Here is a 21404-nt window from a genome sequence, read left to right as displayed (position 1 = left end):
TGACTCATACGACAACTTACCGTAGTCAAATCAAATTCTGTAATTGATAATACAAAAAATAGATATAAAAATTTTTTTTTTTACTTAAAATAGAAAGCTAAAACTATGATGAAGTAATTATTACTCTTCTTTCCAACAACACTCATTATTTATTAGTTTAATTTTGTGATTTTAAAAATAAAATAAAATGTCATTTGTTGTTTACATTTTGACCACGTGAGAATAACAACATGACGGAGCCAACAGATAAAATAATTTCCCAAGTAAGGACACGCCTCTCTGAGGAGCTCTTGGTGGACCAGATAAGGCAGCACCGCTGTCTCTGGGATTACCAGGACTCTTCATACACCAAAAAAGACTTAGATTTGCTGCGCTACCTTCGTCAGTCGGATCCACCTCGTTTGTTGACAGTTGTCGAACAAGGGAACTAGCGAGTTGGTTCTAAACTCGTGTGACAGTGCACAAGAAAAAGTTTGAAAATTTTCTGAAAGTTGACAAAAAATTTGACGAAAGAATGCTAGTGTGATGCTGCCTTTAAATATCTTACAGAATAATCATATAATACTGCATCTCATATAAAGTAAAATATAAGTCGACAAAGTTGCATATTCCTTTCCTTAATTTTGGGAGATGAGTTTTGTAATCAATAATATGGAATGAACACTGGCAAATTAAGTCCCTTTCAATTAACTAATACACAATTTATTCAATAAATAAAAGCAATATTCTGGGTTCTGGCAAGAGGTTAATTTTACCATTTTTGTGTTATACTCTTCTCACAAGTAATTTAATTTATTAATGTTCATATTTTTACTCAAATTTTTCAAAGCATTACTCAATGGTTCCTAATAACCTTAATACCTTATAATTGTAATTAAATTAATATTTATCTCAAAAGCTCTAGAAAACTGAGAAAACTTAACAATTTGGTGTCACAGTTGGGTGTACTCCAGCATGCACAAATTATTGCGAACAACAGTTTTAATGAATTATCCAAAAATTTTCATAAATTACTTTTAAAGCCTATATGCAATAAGAGAAACCTATTTTCTAACCAACTTTGGATAAGGGTGTGCAACATTTACAAAACTGTGAGTACACAATGTTCTTGGATGGAGAGAAGGATTAATGTGTGAACTGGTTATCTGTAGACACTTGGTGCAGTATACTCATGGGAAGATGGGTAAGACTGAACTCTCACATTCCAGGTCTAACTCAGTTCAGTGTCATTCCATTTCATATTTCTATGATTAAAGTTATTCATCTAAGGGGACAATATTTTATAATTTGTTGTTATATCATGAATTCCTTTATTATATATATATATATATATATATATATATATATATATATATATATATATATATATATATATATATATATATATATATATATATATATATATATATATATATATATATATATATATATACCTGTATATATATTATAATAATAATAATAATAATAATAATAATAATAATAATAAAGGAATTCATGATATAACAACAAATTATAAAATATATGTCCCTTTAGATGAATAACTTAACTAGATGGACAGACAGGTGAACACAAAAACAGGAAAGTGAAAACTTAATCCTCCCTATCACAAATGGAGGGAGCAAGAAATCAGAAGACCAGTAAAATATTTACTACATATAAACATGAACTATTTCAGTACAGTAAATACTCAATATCATATCCCAATTGAATGTGTACAAATTGCTGTTCATACAAATTTTGTATAATGCTCAATTTTCATTAAACCTGTCTTATTAATTAATTAACTTATTTATTTTCAGTGAAATTCCAGGATTTTCAGACCCTGGGAAATGCAGATTTGACATTCATTAAGCTTCCTAGCTTTCCAAATCTTGTACTGAGCTGTAAGAATGATGTGACCTCAATTTAAAAGTCACATTATCAACTTCAATTACAGTGTTAGTGATATTTATCTCATTTTAACTTTCATAAGACTGTCTTGTTCCCTTTTTCCCATGCTGCCTACACAAACTTCTCTGAATAACTAAAAAAAAAAATTATAGAAGCTGTAAAAATACTATATTTTCAGGTATAAAAGTTCTAAGTAACCTTTTGAGTTATTAGCTTCTGAGAGGTTGTCATGCAAAAAATATTTGTCAGGTCTTAGGAATCTATGACCAAAATCCCTGACAGTGACCAAATGCAACAGAGTAATTCATAATTTCAAACAACTGAAAACAAAAATATGGGACTGGAATAAACTATATTTCAGTCATAAAGAAACCTTAAGTAAGAAACTGTTTTGCCACTGATATTTAGTAAAAAAAAAAAAAAAAAGAGAACCTAAGTTTCTGTAAGCACTGCCATCTTCAGTGAAAGAGCTATAGCTTTGTGACTGACTATACCCAAACAGTAATTACCGTACTGAGTATCATAAAATTTTCCAAGGATGTAATTGTTTGTCTACAATGGATTTATATCCAGTAATATACAACAATACCTAACAATAATGACAATGAGGAAAAAATATTCCCAAAAGGAGTTGGTCTCTTTATATGTTAATCCTGATTGTCTAACATTTAGTATTGTTCTTTAAACTTAAAACATAGAAATTCTCTTTACTGTATATATATTTACCAGCCTTATCTACTTGGTATGCTTTAAGGCTAGTTCAAAGATTATTGGCATAACATGTTTCTATACTCTGCCAAGAATCCATTTCTTCAGATTCACACGAAGAACATATTGGTAAACATTGACAATCAACCCATTAATTCAAGTAAGGAGACAACATATAACTTTGCAGCAATGGGAAGTTATGTAATCTGATTCTTTTCCTTCAAATTCTTTGTTGAATTTACCATCAGAGATTTGAGCTACTTGTACTGCTAAATGAGTCATGATGCTCACGAGCTTTTGCCCTCTTACTATTGGGTGATGTTTTCTTTCCACTCTTCAGCTGAATACGCTCATCCATTTGTTTTATTGCACTGTCAAGCTCCGACTGAAAATAAAACAAACACCTGAAGTGAGTATATTATTTCATATATAACCAAATTATTAATTATATACAGTATATGGTAGCTCCTATTAGCTTGGATATGGTCAATGCATAACTGGTTATCAAAAAGGTGTTTGACTATCTCACACCTATGATTTCTTTAAATTAGTTAATTTCAGTGGTGAGGTACAGTCCACACTAATTATAAGCTACATAGACTGGCAGCCTCGAAATTCCTAACTGGCAAATTTTCTGGGTTCATCCCTTTCCCACCTTGCAAAACAGACAAACCTGGCCATTAATTGGTGGACAGCCAAGGTGTAAAGTCAACGCTTGCCCCCGAACATGTCAGCCGATAGTCTATGTGGCTTACAAGTGGTGTGGACTGTACCTCTGCCTATACCAGAGCCAGAAACCACAATGAGAAGTGTGTGTCATTCACATTTAGAAATGTTACATGTCTAAATAGGTTCATAACTATAAAGTAATTGAAGAAACACTTATACTGAACCTTTGCTAATTTGATATGAACAGGGACCTGAGTTGATCAAATGAGCACATAATAATGAATTACCACAGCATACCTGTATTGAAATTACCACACAAAACAAAAATAGTAATAGAAAAGTAAGAAAATGCAGTCAAGGTTTAGCAATTTTGAAATAAGTATAATGTTACAGTGTAATAAACATGTCTCAAGCTACCTCATAAAGCAGCCACAGGCTGTTTCTCAAAAAAATTATTTAAATGAATTTATTTTTCAGCTGCCTAAATTAATGAGTTTCCTATACAGAGCATGTTGCTAGTCACTGATTTGATGCTCAGCCTATCATAAGTAATTTAACAATAGATTAATGAACAAAGCTTGATTAAAATATAATTTCTTAAAACTGTAATTCATATGTTTTCTATAATCTATAGTTTACTGTATATAATACAGTAAACTCTCTCTAACCCAGACTCGCTTAATCCGGATCCCCTTGCAAATCCGAGAGAAAACAGCCAAAATCCAGTTAGTGTAGGGAAAGTTCGTGTAAGCGGGGCTACCACTGTGGTGGCACAGGAGGGAACTTAACAGCTGCCTCTGAGGAAGAGGTTGACGTGTCTAATAAATGCAAATAGTCTACAGTAAATATAGTCAATGGAATTAGCATTGAAAACATAACCTCTGCTCCATCTTCAGTGGCATACATTGTGAGAGTCAAACAATCACCTCAAGAATCAACTGCCAGGATAATTCACAGATTTTTATTTCACAGTCCTCTATTATTCGCGGACGACACCCTGGATGTACCCAAGAATGTCTGCGGGTAGTTTTAAAGTTGCCGTCATTTTTGCCCGGAACAGGGAGCCATTCATTCTATAGAGAGTAATATTTTTTACCTGTTTTGTATATATGTATGTGTGTGTAGACACACACACACACACAAAACACATAAAAATAAATAATACCTAATGGGAAAATCCTCTCACAAATAACCAGAAACAAATATAGTATTAAAAATGTTGAGTCTACCCTCAAGTCTACTCCGTGCTTTGTTATTAATAAAGCACAGAGTAGACTTGAGGGTAGACTCAACATTTTCAATACTATATTTGTTTCTGATTATTTGTGAGAGAATTTTCCCATTATTTTTTTATTTGTATGTGTTTTGTGTGTACCTGACTACACACACACACACACACGCACACATATACATATACAGGTACTCCTCGACTTACGACATACTCGACCTACGACCACCCAGACATACGACCGCCTCAGTCGTATCAAAATTTTGTCAAATTACGTATTTTCGAGACCCAACGTTAGTGATTGCGATGTGTACTGACAAAATTTTCGTTTGTAATTCCCTTTAAAATGGCTGGCATGCTTAAAAGTGAGAGTTTTGTGGTGCTGAGAAGAAAATGAGACACCATTTTAGATTTTCTATGCATTATCTTCGCATTATCGACTTACGACCTGGATTTGGGTCCCTAACCCAATTGTAAGTCGATGAGTGGCTGTATACAATAGAGGTAAAAGAAATAATTGTCCTAAGGGTAAACACATAAAGGGAATACACATTTCTTTGTACACAAGTAAAAATGTAACTCCGCCCGGTCAGCAAATATTATTCGCGGATTTGGCGATTTGCGGCCATTTTGAGAACCGAACCCCTGCGAATTTGAAGGGCCTACTGTATTATAATGCAGTAACAATGTATACCACAAGAAACACTCTTCCACTTTATGCAATTCTCTTATCACTCTCCTATTATATCAGGCTACAGCAACAAGCAAAAAAGTGTACCTGTACAAACTTTTATCCATGGGCATATAATATGGTGTGAAATATGGTAGTTCACGAGATAGTCTCTAGTTCAGTCATGATTAACAGGGAATGATTTTCTGATAAATATACTGTATAGATAGATAGATATCAAGTTAAGGTCTCATATTGAGCAAACACTTCTTCCCTAAAATGTTACCAACCAATAGCAGCAAAACTAGAATTAACATATGCTAACTCTGATAAGCTTACCAAACTGTAGGTGTACATCAATTTGCAGTATTCTAGGTGACTGGGGTTCTTGCTCAACAAGATTAGAGCATGATCTAGGCAATACACAGCCTCTTCTTGGGAGTTTGTCACCTGAAAGTACAAAACCATTTTAGTTCTGAGATAAAAATTATTACCTTATCTAAGTCATCTGATGAGCGGGGACAATAAACTTTAGAAATGGAATTCCATAGAATGAAAGACCACTTCAGAAAAACTAAAATACCTTTCACATTAGATTCTTCGAACTGTATTAGCCCCTGACTAAAAGACAGTAATATTTAGTATATATATATGGGTTACATACATATTTTTTTATAATTACATCATCCACAGTAATTAAACTATGAATAAGCTTCTAGTAAATACTGGTGCAGGTGGCGCTATGATACATGGCCTCATTGTCTTTCAAATGACCTCCCTGCACTAGTACCCAGCCTGGGTCATCAAATAACCAGCCAGTTACTCCCAGTTGGCCAAAGGTATCTGACACGGATCACTAGTATTCACTGAAGCTCCCTATAATCGCTTCCCTACTCTTCTAAGCTACCTGTTCATGGTGTAGTTATCGTGATATCACACTTTAATTGTGCATACTTATTTTTCATAATAAAAAGATAAAAGACAATTTAGGTTTGAAACTTTATTCAAAAATAACTATTGGTATACCTTGGTGTGTGACCACTGTACAGGATCACCTAACAACTCTATACAAGGTACAAAACAATGGAAAAGTTTTATGATGAACCATAGACCCATTAACACTCAAACGCTTATGTGAGGCAACATATGCAACTGTTACTACATATTTTCCTAAATATACTGTATATGAGTTGCAACATATACTGTACGTAAGTAATCTCTCCGTTAGCCAGAATCTGTGATCCTGGAACTCTCCAATAGCCAGAAATTTTTAGGAGAAATTTTGACAAAAACTTCCAGGAAAAATCTCTTCATTCTGGACAAGGGAACGAATTTCTGAAGATTGCATCATACGCATTTCTAGAAAATCTCTCCGTTCCAGACATTCATACAAATTTCCGAGAGATTACTTCGTACTGTATTTCCAAAATAGGGATGCGTGTCATGCATGTGAGTGAGTAGGCTCAGAGTGCTCGTGAGCTACAATTGGCCACTACTACTGTGTAACTGCATAGGATGATTATGATTGGCTGATGTATCTCACAGTGTATCTCCTCAAGCTCTTGCATCATGACACCCTTAGTACATTGTTTGCGGCCACTATACAAGCTTGTTCGCTCGCTCACTGCTATTTTCGCATACGATCTGTGTTGTGCAGTATGGTTCATTACTGTACCAACTTATAGTCAGCCAGGAATATCATTAAAGTGGTGCTAAAATGTAAAAAGTGATTACAGTTACATATACTGTACATAGAGTGGACAGTATTTGCAAGTGTGCAGAGGGTACACAGGTAGTAGGCAGCTATCAAACAGGGAGGTACTACCAACTGGGAAGATACTGAAAGCATAATGTATTTTCTAATGGTAGACCCTGCTACCATATGGCATTAAAAAATTGTGACCAAGTCCCAGGTGGCTGATCTGACAGACTTTCTGCCTGTTTCTATTTTTTTTTATTTCTGTATCTATGGTGCACTGCCCAGTTGGGCTAATCCCCAAAAAAAAAACAATTGTACAGTACAGGTATGGGACTATATATCTGGCCAGTATCCAGAATGCTCAAAAAACCAGCTGCCTTCTTGAACAAATTATTGAAAATGAGCACCATAAGTAATTCCTGGGCAGAGCGAGGATATTTCCAACTATTCCCCACCTGTGAGCTATATGACATATTATGTTGTTACGGTTATTTTTCAACTCTTAATTTTAGATACTGTATACAGTATATTGTATATCTAATTTTCTACATTTTTTCTTCGTATATATTTCGGCCTGTCCTGAAAGACGGAAAATCCAAAAATTCAGTACACCTTTGATCCCAAGCTTGCCAGATCAAGGGTCTGGTACCTGTAATAACATTAATAATAGGTTCATAAGGAAATCAGTTTTCAAATTTCCATATTCCCAAAAATATCATTACTGTAATGTTAAACATTTAAAAAAAAATAAATAAATTCTCTTGTGTAGAAAACTACTGGTTTGATTCACTAGGTAAATCTGGCACATTATTAAAGATGACTAAAAGTAATGTGATTACAATCACCTGTAGGTTGTAATTGATAACTGGAGCAAGATTGACAGTTAAAGCCAACAATCAAAAGAGGGCAGGGTTTGAAAAATCATGATTAAAAATATATATATTTTTTTAATTTAAATATATATATATTTTCTTCATCATAATTTAACAGTATATATGTAAGGCTTATAGACGGTTAAATAAAAGAAAATTTAGGCATCGTACATTTTTAAGACAGAGGTACCCATGTAACTAGACATAAGACTAATAAAATATAATGGTTGATTACAGGCTACTGATATCTTAATTAATCAAAGAGATAATAAGCCAAAGGAATTTGAAATAAATCTGATCAAACATGTTTCTGTAACAAAATTTGTCTGAACTATTTAGCATTTCAACTTTGTGGTAAGATAACCAAAAAATAAGCCTTATAAATATTAACATTCCTTATTAGTGATTTACAAGCAAAATTTTCTTTTGATTATGTATTAGTTGAATGAGAAACAAGATTTGAAATAAATTATGCGATCATACTGAATTCAGATACACACAGGCTTAGTATAAGACAGTTGATAATGCAGACAACATAATTATAGAGATGTGAAACAAAAGAAGTAAAATTAATATTTCTTCCTATATTTGTTAGCGACGTACAGTACATTAAGTCCCCGCTTAATGTTGTTTCAGTACTACGTCGCTAATCTTTAGAGACCAAAAATTCGTTTAGCATCCCGGTGACTCGGTACAACATCGTTTTGCATCGTCAGACTACTTTTTACGGCACATCACCCGCTCTCGTCTGGCCGTACTACGCTCTCTTGGCTCGGCGTGCTACCCTCACTCGCAAAACATCACAGCGTCTTCAAGCGACGTCAAGCCAGTCTTTGTTACAACTTTGCATCATTCGTGTGTGCTTAAGTGGTTTGCTCTAAAACTGTACTCTAACCAATTCGAAATGGCTTCCAAGCACCCATCAAGTGCTACTGATGTTTGTGTAGTGAAAAGGCAACGTAAGACCATTACCCTTGCTACAAAATTGGATGTATTAACTCGATTTGAAAAAGGGGAACGTGCTGTGGACATAGCCGCTGTGCTAGGGCTAACCCCCACAACAGTGAATACTATCCGAACAAACGCTGACAAGATTAAGGTTAGTGCTGGAAGTGGTACTACTTTGAGTGTTACTAAGACAACTCGTACAATACTAGAAGTACTTTGATAGAAAACGTGGAAAAGATGCTGGCTATGTGGATGGAGGACCAGAATCAATGCAATGAGTCTGTGAGCCTTATGGTTGTCCAGCATAAGGCCAGATTCTTGTTTGAAGACATGAAGAAAACAGAGGGTGAAGGATCGAAGGAAGAGACCTTTACGGCTAGGCAAGGCTGGTTTCAAAGAATTTAAGCGTCGTTATAACTTACACAACATAAAGATGACTGGTGAAGTTGCTAGTTCAGATACGGTTGCTGCAGAGACATTCCCGCCTGAATTCAAGCAGATGATCCAGGAAAGAGGCTACTCATCGAAGCAAGTCTTCAATGTGGATGAGACTGGTCTCCTTTGGAAGAGGATGCCTGAGAGGACCTATATCTCCAAGGAGGAGAAAAGAGTGCCAGGTTTTAAAGTGGCAAAAGACCGCTTGACGCTGCTGCTTGGCGCAAACGCTGCCGGCGACTTCAAGCTGAAGCAGATGTTGATTTCTCGCGCTGCCAACCCAAGGCAAATAAGGAGGAGGCATGGATAACCAGCGCCATATTTAGCCAGTGGTTGAAAGTGTATGCCGTCCCTGCAACGAAGGAATATTGTGCCAAGGAGAACCTTGACTTCCAAATTCTTCTGATCTTTGACAATGCTCCAGCTTATCCTTCCAACCTCGACGACTTGCATGACAGTGTATAAGTTGTATTCCTGCCTCCCAACACGACAGCACTGATGCAGCCTATGGACCAAGGCGTCATCGCCTCATTCAAGGAGTATTATTTATGCCGTACCATGGCCCAGCTGCTCAAGGCTACAGACGGGGAAAATAAACCTACTATCCGAGAATACTGGCGTGGCTTCAACATTCTTCATGCAACTGACAACATTGGCAAGGCAAGGGAAGAGGATTCAGAAAGTTGCCTGAATGACTTGTGGTGTAAACTGTGGCCTGAGTGCACCAACAATTTTACTGGATTCACGGACTTAGTCCCAGCTGTGAATAAGGATATCCTCAGCTTGTCTAGAGAGGCAGGCTTTGATGAGCTGGAATCAGAGGATATTGAGGACGTCCTGGCATCCCATACAGAAGAGCTCACCAACGAAGATCCGTAACAAGTAACAGAACACAGTCCCGTTGAAGACGACGACGATGAAGTAGAACCCCAACGAACGCTAACTTGCAAGAGGATGGCAGAAGCGTTCAACATGATCCAGCAAGGAATGCAAATCCTTATAGATGACGACCCAAACAGAGAATGTAGCTCAAAGATTCAACACAGCATTGATGACAGTCTTGGTTGTTACACTGAGATCTATAAGGAGAAGAAGAAGAGCAGCACCAAGCAGTCAACACTGGATTCATTTTTTCGTCGCGGGATGGCAGAAACAACTTCTTCACAACAGCCGGCAGCCGCGGAGGAGCAAACAACAACGTAGGAGGAACAAACAGCCGCGGAGGAACCCCAGTCAGAGCAGGAGGAGGCAGCCGCAGAGTCTCAGTGACTCACCACCCTCCTCCTCCTCCCCTCCCGCCATCCGCCTCCACAGCTTCATTACCCACCACACTCGCTCTACCACTTCTGCCCATATGTGAGTACCAATACAAATTTAGTAGTTGTATATGTATGCACTATTTTCTATAGAAATGGCACTGATTTTCTGTTTTTGTAATGTATTTCATGGGGCCAAGGGAAGGGAGGATCAGGAACGTAACTCCCACATTTTATCAATTTCTTATGGGGAACATTGATCTGCTTAACGTTGTTTCATATTATGTCGCGTTTTCAGGAACGTAACCCCGATGTTAGGCGAGAACTTACTGTATGTATGAAATTACATATATTGGTACAACGTATAACGAGCAGCTCCAACTATATTATAAATAACGGTATAAGATCCACTGTAGCTATACTACCACAAAGAATCCTAAAGGAAAAAACATAATTTTAAATTACAGGGTATTGGTAAAAAAAATAAATAAATAAATAAAAAAAAATAAAAAATAAAAATTATTTAAATCAATATTTTCCCATTGACTTTAATAAATTTCAATCACACTATTTAAATAATTGTATTTAAATTATAACAACCCTGTGAGAGGGAGAAGGAAAGATGGATTCAAGCATCCTTTTCCCCTCCTAAATCAAGATGACAGTAGTTCCTTCCGTGGATACGTGGATACTGAGTATACAGCAAAATTTACTCTGCAAAGATACATAAATATAACAAGAGATCTCTGAATGGTACAAAACACCCTGCTACAATACTATACCCTTTCCACATTAACCTGGCCCGTAAGCCCTGTCATTTATATCTACAAATAGCCGATTGGTTCCCCAGACTGTGCGTAAATAACGCATACTTATATTGACTTTTTATGATAAATAAACAAAAAATTTTAACATCCTCTCTGAAGTGCTAATGCCTTGAAATCATATGCATTTTAATAGTCCAGATATTTAACATTATTTTGGAGAGTAACAGGTCTGCTTACCAGTTGTGAACACATTTAGCTTGAATTTTCTATGAACCAATCAGGAATTAGTATAGAAAAGGGGCGTGGCTTACAGACAGGTTAGCGTGGAAATACTATAGTGTTAATATTGAACCACACCTGATCCTAAGGAAAATCCTAAAAGTACCTGCAAAAAAATTTTTTGTGTTACAGGTTACAGGAAAATTAAGTCATATAGCAAACTTGACCATTTGACCCCATCCATCATGCTGTATTAGTCACTTTCCAGTAAGTCCTAGAATGATATTGACCTTTGATCTTATGATCTCAGTACAATTAGTATTCTGTCTCAACTCAAGAAAGATCCATCCTTTATTTATAGTACATGTACATGATGCTCAAAATTATGCTGCGAAACAATTTTCCAATAATTTCAAAGCATGACCTTAACCTCTGACCTTCTATCCTCAAAATCAATAGAATTCTTCCTTACCCTAAGGAGTCCTTGTCCCTAAACCAGTGATGGAAACATAGCCTTGTTTTGCTGGAAGAACAGAACTGAATTTGAGTAATATCTGTTACATGGGTCACCTTGCCTAAGAAAATTGACCATGATCCAGGATATCCCTACTTATAGAGAATTAGTGATATAGGTAGTGCCCTAAGAATAGGTGAGCTAACTTCTCCTAACTAAGCCCAAACTTAACCAGTTGATAACTCCCTCCCAGCAGACCTGATAATCAAAAAATAAATTTATGGTCTTGAAAGGTCTCAAGCAAAAATTGGGGACCACAGTGTCCAAGACTGACACCAAGACCTAAGCAGCTGGAACTGAGACAGACTGAGACCTGAAAAAATGGTATAGAGATCTACATCATTGATGAAAACTCTGACCATCCATCTTACCAATGATACATAAAGATTCTGTCGACATATTTCACACATGTTTTCCTCCTCATCTTCAATAAACCGACTCTTCTTCTTTCGATGAGAGTCAGGAGTTGACAACCTTTCACTTGCTTCAAGACCTAAAAAGAACAAAAACGTTTGGTCATTCAATGATCAGTGTCTAATGCTAAAATGTAAAATTTAGCAAGTTATTTGAAAGTTCTTATTTACAGAATGAATAAATTTACAGAAATAAAAAAATCAGATGAGAGATTAATTAGGAAAAGGACAAAATTATTTACAAATCATGAGCATTATATGTTTTCCTGTAGAAATCAGTTCCCATTGTTATTAAGGCAGTTAAGCTATGAGATCTTACTCAATATAGTTGGGCCCAATATTCATTTGAATTATGACCTAAAAATAGGGAAGAATACTGAAATTACTAATACTATAGTAGGTAATTTTTCCCCCATAATATTTAACGGAATAAGGGAAATTGTATTCCAATTTATAATTAAAATCACTTTTGTAATGAAAAAGGGAAATTTTCTGTAATAGGAAATAATGCTATAAAGTTGGATTACATTCCAAGTTCTTGTTATGATACTTTATGACATCCAATCAAAGATTAAGCAAGACAATATATATCAAAAGTTTACTGTATTCAATTTTTTAAGAAACCTTTACTGCCTCTTCAAAAGCAGCTGCTGAGTTACTCTCCTGTGCCACCACAGTAGCAGCCCCTGCCTACGTGAACTTTTCCCTGTACTTACTGGACTTTGGTTGTGCTTTTTCAGGTTGGGAATACATATGTCTAGTGCTGGACCTCAGTATGGTTTGCAAGGGGATCCAGATTAAGCAAGTCCATGTTAGAGGGAGTTTACTGCATAATATTTTTATATATTCATATAAGATGTATGAGAACAAAATATTAAGAACCAGGAGAAGGACTAAGGTCATACCATACTAATCAGAAGTGTAAAATATGAGGATTGCACACCAATTCCCCCATTAACATCCTTGTTAGGTTAATGAAAACCACTACTTCAAGTGAAACGACGTTAAGTGAAAACGATTTTATGATAGACGCACTTGTATAAATAGGGGTTATGTTCCTTGGGTACATTTCTGGACAAAAATTTTCTCTTTTAGCAATATCACCTTCTTCTTGTTTTAAAGTTTTAAATAAAGTTAAGAGCTTTTGCCTGCATGGAGAGCAACAAACATGGAAAGTTTTGTTGAAGTTGATCCTTGCTCCACATGTTCAGCATTCTTTTCATATTTTCCATAATGCCACTTCTGTTACAAGTTAATTTTGTAGCAGATAATGGAGCAACACTTTTAGCACATGCTTTGATATTTTCTGCAGTTCCACAAATTGAACACTAAAACCTTTGGAACTATTTAATGCACAATTGTTTTCCATAATGTATCCTAAATTTACAAGTTTCCAGGAATAAAAAATGGACTACATCAGAAGTTCACCACACGTAACAGATAAAGTCTATTCAAGGAGTTTTGAAAAGGAAAGACAAACAGTGCCTATGGGATACACTATAACCATTCTAACCCATAAACCTCAAATTTAGATCTGTCTCAAACTGCACCCTTTGTTGGAATCCAGATCAGACCACTGATTCCAGACTCAAGTGTGACGTGTGAAAAACAGAAAAAAGAATGTCAAGCCAACAACAAGCACAAAACAGAATATATATATATATATATATATATATATATATATATATATATATATATATATATATATATATATATATATATATATATATATATATATATATATATATATATATATATATATATATATATCTCACACTATCAATTCCCAACTCCTTACAATGTGACAGTTTCACTCACTCACTATTCCTATCTATCTCTCTCTCTCTCTCAAAAGTGAGCATGATGATTATCCTGCAATAATAAAATGATAAGATTTTTTAATGAAGTCTCCTTCATTGATGAACTCTAAGGACCATAATAAAAAATCAATAGTGAGAAACAATATACGTATGATATGTTGTCAAAGGGAAATAATTGTAACCTTGCAATTATGTGTAAATGAGGAAGAAAGTCTGTCAGATCAGCAACCTGGGATTTGGTCACAATTTTTGTGATGCCATATGGCAGCAGGGTCTACCATTAGACAATGCATTATGCTTCCAATATCTTCCCAGGTGGTAGTACCTCCCTGTTTGAGTTATTTATTTAGATAGTTTTAATTATCTTTGTGTTTATGGTAAACTAACTTAATTTAAAGTTATGTTGCTCCAATATAGATTTTTTGTTTTACTTTATCAGACCATCCACAGTTGATTTAATCAGTCTGTATTGGAAGGGTTTTAATAAATGTTAAAAAGTAATTTAATTTAAAGCAAAATGTCTTTATTCGAGGTTCTACTCAGATTGTATTACAATACTGTAATTGTTATTATTGTCCACACTGTATCAGTATTTTTTCTTGACAAATAAACTGTTGCAATATCAATATTATCAGTAATGCCCAGCTGAATATCAACAAATGAAGACAAGTAAGAAAAACAAGTAAGAAAGAACTTACCAATCTCAGCTAACTGAGCTCTGAGTCTTTTTTCCTTTTCCACAACTTGTAGTGCAAGTTCTCTAGCCCTCAACAGACCATCCAGCGTTGCTCGTGGGTCACTGACAACTGATAGTACTAGACGGTCCAGTGAAAACATTGATGGCTCACAACATTCATGAAGGGCTCTGAAAGACTAAAAGGAAAGAAAATATATGGATGTACATTATGGTAGTTATTGTAAATTGTTGAGACTAATTAATTACTGCATGTGTAACACAATCTTGGATTATACTATGAGTATGTATATTAAATAAAAAACAACAAAAATTTCAAAGCCAACACCATCAGTATTTTCTATTTGGAAAATATGTCTTAAATGGACACCTAAGAGAGCAAAATTATTAATAAATTTTGATTTGGCCAAAGGAAAATGGCATAGTATAAACACTTTTCCAGTAAATCACAGTCTATGATGGTTCATACCAATGTAAGTGTATTGGCAAAAGGTTTATTATAAGCAAAGTGGTTAACAGAGCTTGGCAATTGACTCTTAAATGATCCTGAAAGTGGGTGAGGTTGAGAATGACTGTGTAACTTCTGTAAGATATGCTCTGAGAAATAAATAAAATAAGAACTGGATAATGGTGTTATTTCAACAGAAAACAGATACAGTACTACGTTTAAAAAAGATGCAATATTGAAGTGCTGACTAAAATGAATACCACATTGAGAACTCATAATGGAGAAACAGTATTTTTATAAAAAATATAAATTGATTAAACACGGACAATAAATATGCGTCCTATAGATCCATGTGTTCAATTTTGATTAACTCTTTCAAAAAAGAAGAAAATGCACACCTACAGTGATTTACTTGCATATATATATATATATATATATATATATATATATATATATATATATATATATATATATATATATATATATATATATATATATATATATATATATATATATATATATATATATATATATATATATATATATATATATATATATATATATATATATATATATATATATATATATATATATATATATATATATATATATATATATATATACATACACAGAGTATACTTACAGCGATTGCTCGCTCAAAATATTGAGGTCGAGCAAAGAATGCACTTTCTGAGATGAGATATCCTTTACATAAACTTGAGGTAAAGGCACCAGGAAACACCACGACAAACTGGCCGGGATCTTGCACCACTCTACATACTCGAACTCCTTCACGTACCAGTTCACTAGGAGGAACCTGTGTTACAATACATAGAACTTGAAATACTATATTGTTCCACTTGTTAACCTACATTAGCAATAATGTAGGTAATATTAAGTTATTAGTATAAGGCAGAAAATTGAAATTCAAAGCAAAATTCAAACAACTGTAGTGCCAACACTGCACATGGAGAGGGGTTAGTTTATACATTCAATCTGACAACAAACATGCATGCATACACACATAAGTACCTTTCTCCAGCCACAACAATGTAACGATGTAGTTAAAACAGATCAAAAAATGTGTACCAATGTCAGTTCAAATAAAGCTTTTAAGTACTGTACTGTATAAAGTACTGTGCAAGCAAATTAACTCCCATGCATTTGCTAGTCATAGGCTAGATTTAAGTACACTAATGCTGCAACCATATATTTTATTCATGATTTATGGGATGAGGTGAATTAGTAAATGTGGCTTTAATTTAAAAAATCATGTACTGCAAATTAATAGAAAACTTAGTACAGATATAAGTAAATAAATTAACATAATCTTTAAGGAAAATATTTTCTGAATATGAAAAAATTCCCCATAAGTATACAGGTATGTGGGGGGAACTGGATTTTTCCCAAGCAACGTTAAGACTATCTTTATATGCTGTCATTCATTCTCTTTAACTGCCTTCCCAAGTAAGTTCTCATTTGGTGTTCCCTTTCCATAACAGGGTTCCAAGATTTTCATCTAGGTTATCTTTGTCACTTCATAAAACCCAGCACCACATATTTATCTATAGCATAACCATCTTCAATAAACATATGACATCATGCCTTCTGGTAATGCAAACACACTCCTGCTTCCTGGATGTCCAACCAAATGCGTTCCAGTACACTAAGTTCTCGCTTAACGTTGTCCCAGACAACATTATTTTATGACTCTCCCGATTAGTTTTAACGTCAACCTAACATTATCACCCAACACAGACCACTTTGCATGGTGCTCAGAATATGGTCTCTCGTGTCCTACTTTACGTTCTCTCTCTCGTGGACATGAAGGAGTTCCCAAGCATCTTTTTCTCAGCCTTTCTTAATTTTCCACAGCATAAGGACGTGTTTAAGTGTTTTTGCTGCAAATACTGCAATATAACCCACAAGTGTCCTTCAAGTGGTAGTGATACTAGTGTTGAGAAGAAGAAGTGCCAGACCATTAGCACTTTTACAAAAAGGGATGTTTTAAACCGTTATGATAAAGGTGAACATGCTGCGGACATGGAATAATGTTAGCCTAACCCCCACAACAATGAGTGATACCTGTATCCCCCCATCCAACAATGGGTGACCTGACATTGCATCAGAAGGTCAGTAATAGGAGACCACTAAACCCCCACCCTGCCTCCACCTGACATTGCATCAGAAGGTCAGTAATATGAGATCTCGAATCCCCACACTACCTCCACCTGACATTGTGTCAGGTCAGGTCAGTTACATGAGACCCACTAATCCCCCACAGCTCCATGGGAGTGGAAAATACCAATCTTTGCTGTAACACACAACGTCACTCATGGTCGTATCATATATTTATTTGACCAAACTTTTAGATAAACTATTCTGGATTATTCTAGTAAAGAAATGGAGTTTCTAACTTAATTAGAACTGCTTTTACAGACTCCAGTAGTTTACACTCGAAAACTTTTCCCAGCAACCGAAAAAATTTCCAGGGATGGGGGATTTTTCCTGTGTGTGAGAAAGCCGTCAGGTTAACCAGAATTCATTCATCCCTGGAAGTACAGTGGTCCCTCGGTTAACGAATTACCTACCATAAGGATCTTCAATTCGGTTAACGAAAAAAAATTCGATTAACGAAATCCTTACGAACACGTTTTGTTGTGAGCATCAGCTGATCAGCTAGTCTGTCAATTCAGTAATCAGTTCTATGTTTACATTCGTTTCCAGTGGAGTAAATATAAAGAAAGTTGTGCTCTTTAATATTTTTGCATTTTTTATTAAAATTATTAGTCATTTTAAAATTTAGTTAACATATTGATAATATACGCAGTACAGGGAACTATTTTTTTGTGCGCCCATCAGACGCTTGACTCAATCACCAGGCGTCAGTTGGGCTTTGTTGACAGTGGAATGAACATCTATTTTGTTGGGGTCTTGAATAATTTTGCATTTTTACATTGAAATTATTGGTCATTCTGAAATTTAGTTAACATATTGATAACATATAGCGCAAATAAAATAATCTTGAATTACACCTTGTGAACTTAAAATTTTATTGGTGAAATGACCTCAAAGTAAGTGTACTTTACTGCAATTTTTTTACTTTGTATGTACTTTTCTGTGAGCTGGAACCAATTACCCAATATCCCATTGAAATAATGGATTCGGTTAACGAACGACTCTGTGGAACGAATTGAGTTCGTTAACCGAGGGACCACTGTACTCTGTGTCTATTGTTCTGGCTAACGGGGCTATCACTTAAAGGACCATTCATCAGGCATGTTTGGGACCTGGGATTACTGGATAGGGTTTGTTTCTGGAATTTGGAGCACCAGGCCTAAAATTTACAAAATGTACAGTAGAAACTCTGTGTAGCCTCTGTTCAGATCATTAGATGCATCCCGAAAACACGTATAACCTATAAACTGCAAAATTAAAACATAAAATTAAAGTCATATAAACAGCAACAAAAGCATATAAAAATTAGCAATAATGAAAGCAGAAAAAGGGCAAAAATGATACAAGTCTGTTACCGCAAGCAGTAATGAGTAGGATGACACATAAACAAACATTATGTTAGGCTGTAAGTCATGTCATGTTTATTGGGTGTGCCTGCCCATATACAGTACTGTATATAGAGTATTGAGATGGTGGAGATGAGAGACCCAGAGGAGGTTGGAGTGTGTAAGGAGAACTTGTTTGTGTATAAACTCCTGATGCAGCAAAATTGACCAGCCAGGGCTGGCAGGCGACTCCGGGCAGGGTATTGCCAGAGTAGCTATCCCCATCATAGAGTCAACACCTAACCTGTTTCTCTTGAGACTTTCAACACGTAAGTTTAACCTGTACTTAAGTTTAAACAGGTAGACTGTGTCCATTGCATCGGTTATCATTGTGACAACATAGAGATATGGCAAATTAAGTACTCATTATAAGTGTTAAGATTAGACTACAGTGGTCCCTCGGTTACCGAACACAATTCGTTCCAGAAGGTCGTTCATTAACCGAAAATTTCGTTAACTGAAACCATTGTTTCAATGGGATTCTGGGTAATTACAGTAGTTCCAGCTCACCGAAAGTTACATACAAACTAAAAATAAATGAAGTAAAGTACACTTACTTTGAGGTGTGCATGTAGAAGGTTCCTGGTTGATGATGATGATGGAAATTAGAATGGGGGTGGAGGATAAGGGAGAAGAGAAGGCATTGGGGTGGAAGAGAAGTCACCCCATGCTTCATGTCGCCATTTCACCCATAAAATTCTAGTTCGCTTGGTGTAATTCAAGATTTTCTTTGCATCAACACTGCACTGCATTATATATTGTCAATATGTACAATAAACTTCAGAATGACCAATAATTGTACTGTAAAAACATAAAAATAGTTTATGTTCAAGAGAGTCTCAAGCAAGATGCTTCCTCCACTGAGCAGGGACACAAACTGACGCCATTCTGGGTGAGTCAAGTGGCTGTTTGGCGTGCTAAAAACTAGTTCCCTGTACTTCAATTATGTTAAATAATTGTTGAAATGACTAAAAAATTTAATATAAGACTTGGAAAATTATTGAATAGTACAACCTTCTTGATATTTACTCAAATGGTAACGAATTTTAAGCCCTAAAACCGATTACTGTATTGGCGGACTACGTAATACTACAGCTGGTGAGCAGCCGAAAGCAGGCGAAAACATGTTGGGAAAAATTCATAAGGGATTCGTTAACCAAATTTTTTTCGTTAACCGAATTGAATATTCTTTTGGAAGGTAATTCGTTAACCGAAATTTCGTTAACCGAGGGATCACTGTAATTACATAGCTATGATTGTTATGTGAATATATATTGGATTAAACATTTATGTATGATTGCCTACGTATGATTTATTTGAAATACTAAAATGAATTGTATTCAACAGGTTTGACCGAATTATATAACATTCGAGTTTAATGTGAAGAGTCTGATTAACCTTTAAACGCTCAGAAGGCGTTTACAAGTGAGTGTACACACTGCATCACAGTCCCAGGAGTGCAGGCTGCCTCCACACTCACCCTGACAACTAGCCCAGCTGGGACGAAGCCTGGCTGCTTTCTCTACCACCTTGCTCTAACCTTTCTACATTCTAGCTACACAGCTTCACGGTGGAAACCCGTAGATATTTAAAACCTTATACCTTATTATATATTTTTTTCACTTTCTGGGTGTAGGATTGCATACATGAAACCGAGTACAGTCTCTCCTCGACTTACAACGGGATTCCGTCCTGATGACCAGGTCGTAAGTCAAATTAGTCGTAAGTTGAAAAGGCGAAAATAATACATAGAAATTCTAAAATGGGTGTCCCTTTCTTCTCACACCACGAGAATTCTCACTTTTATGCTTGCCAGCCATTTTAAAGGGAATTACAAATGAAAATTTTGTCAGTACACAGCGCGATCACTAACGTCGGTACTAGAAAATACATAATTTGAAAAATATTTTATACAACCACGGCGGCCATATGCCCGAGTTGTTGTAAGTCGAGTATGTCGTAAGTCAAGGAGTACCTGTATAAAAAAAAAGTTTATCTACCCTAAATTATGAGTTGAAAAACACTTTATACCATTTTTTGTTTTCACTTTCAGTACAGGTATGTATGATTGTGTGTGAATGTAACTGAGCTTATATGTATATAAAAAACAAAACAAAAAAACAAAAACAAACAAACATATATTTACAAGAAATTGAGTTGAAAAAACTAACATAACATGGGAATTATTTGGCACTTACTGTAAATAATTTCTTCTAGAACATAGCCAGTTTTTGGAGTGTTCTGGATACCAGACCACTGGATAAATGGTCCCATATCTGTATATATTTCTTTGAATACATGTTTCATATATTTTTTGAAATAAAGATTACATCACCGTTCTGTTTTCATTATTTTCTATGGTTTGAAAACAAAATTCAAATTGCCCTTTGGAGTATTTTTCACCACTTAAATTTTTTACATTGTGCACAGATTCCATGATTTTATTATTTTGGAGAATTTTTCGATGAATTTTCAGTCATATTGTTTGCTTTATGTCTTAGGCATATTTTAACCAAATAAAAATTCTTCATATCACTTATTCTCCATCATGCAGTATTTACATTTCTACAGTACAGGAGTACTTTGGTTTT

The 21404-nt window shown here is 35.2% G+C and overlaps 1 protein-coding gene across 1 annotated transcript in view; it reads right to left on the bottom strand.

Annotated features, from left to right (window-relative positions):
- Positions 1 to 2025: 2025 nt before the first annotated feature.
- Positions 2026 to 21404, bottom strand: part of LOC121860355 (platelet binding protein GspB-like) — a 73032-nt gene continuing 53653 nt past the window's right edge. Inside the window, exons 19-23 of the mRNA XM_042357454.1 lie at positions 15894 to 16067; positions 14807 to 14981; positions 12247 to 12368; positions 5505 to 5615; positions 2026 to 2983 (exon numbers count right to left, since the gene is read on the bottom strand). Of these exons, the coding sequence (XP_042213388.1) occupies positions 2843 to 2983; positions 5505 to 5615; positions 12247 to 12368; positions 14807 to 14981; positions 15894 to 16067 (723 nt within the window). The 3' untranslated portion in view covers positions 2026 to 2842. The remainder of the gene's footprint in view (positions 2984 to 5504; positions 5616 to 12246; positions 12369 to 14806; positions 14982 to 15893; positions 16068 to 21404) is intronic.

Source organism: Homarus americanus, unplaced genomic scaffold (assembly GCF_018991925.1).
Source record: "Homarus americanus isolate GMGI-L3 unplaced genomic scaffold, GMGI_Hamer_2.0 scaffold48088, whole genome shotgun sequence".
In the NCBI taxonomy this organism is placed as follows: domain Eukaryota; kingdom Metazoa; phylum Arthropoda; class Malacostraca; order Decapoda; family Nephropidae; genus Homarus; species Homarus americanus.
The sequence above is the reverse complement of the archived record's forward strand: the minus strand, read 5'-3'. Positions and strand labels throughout refer to the sequence as shown.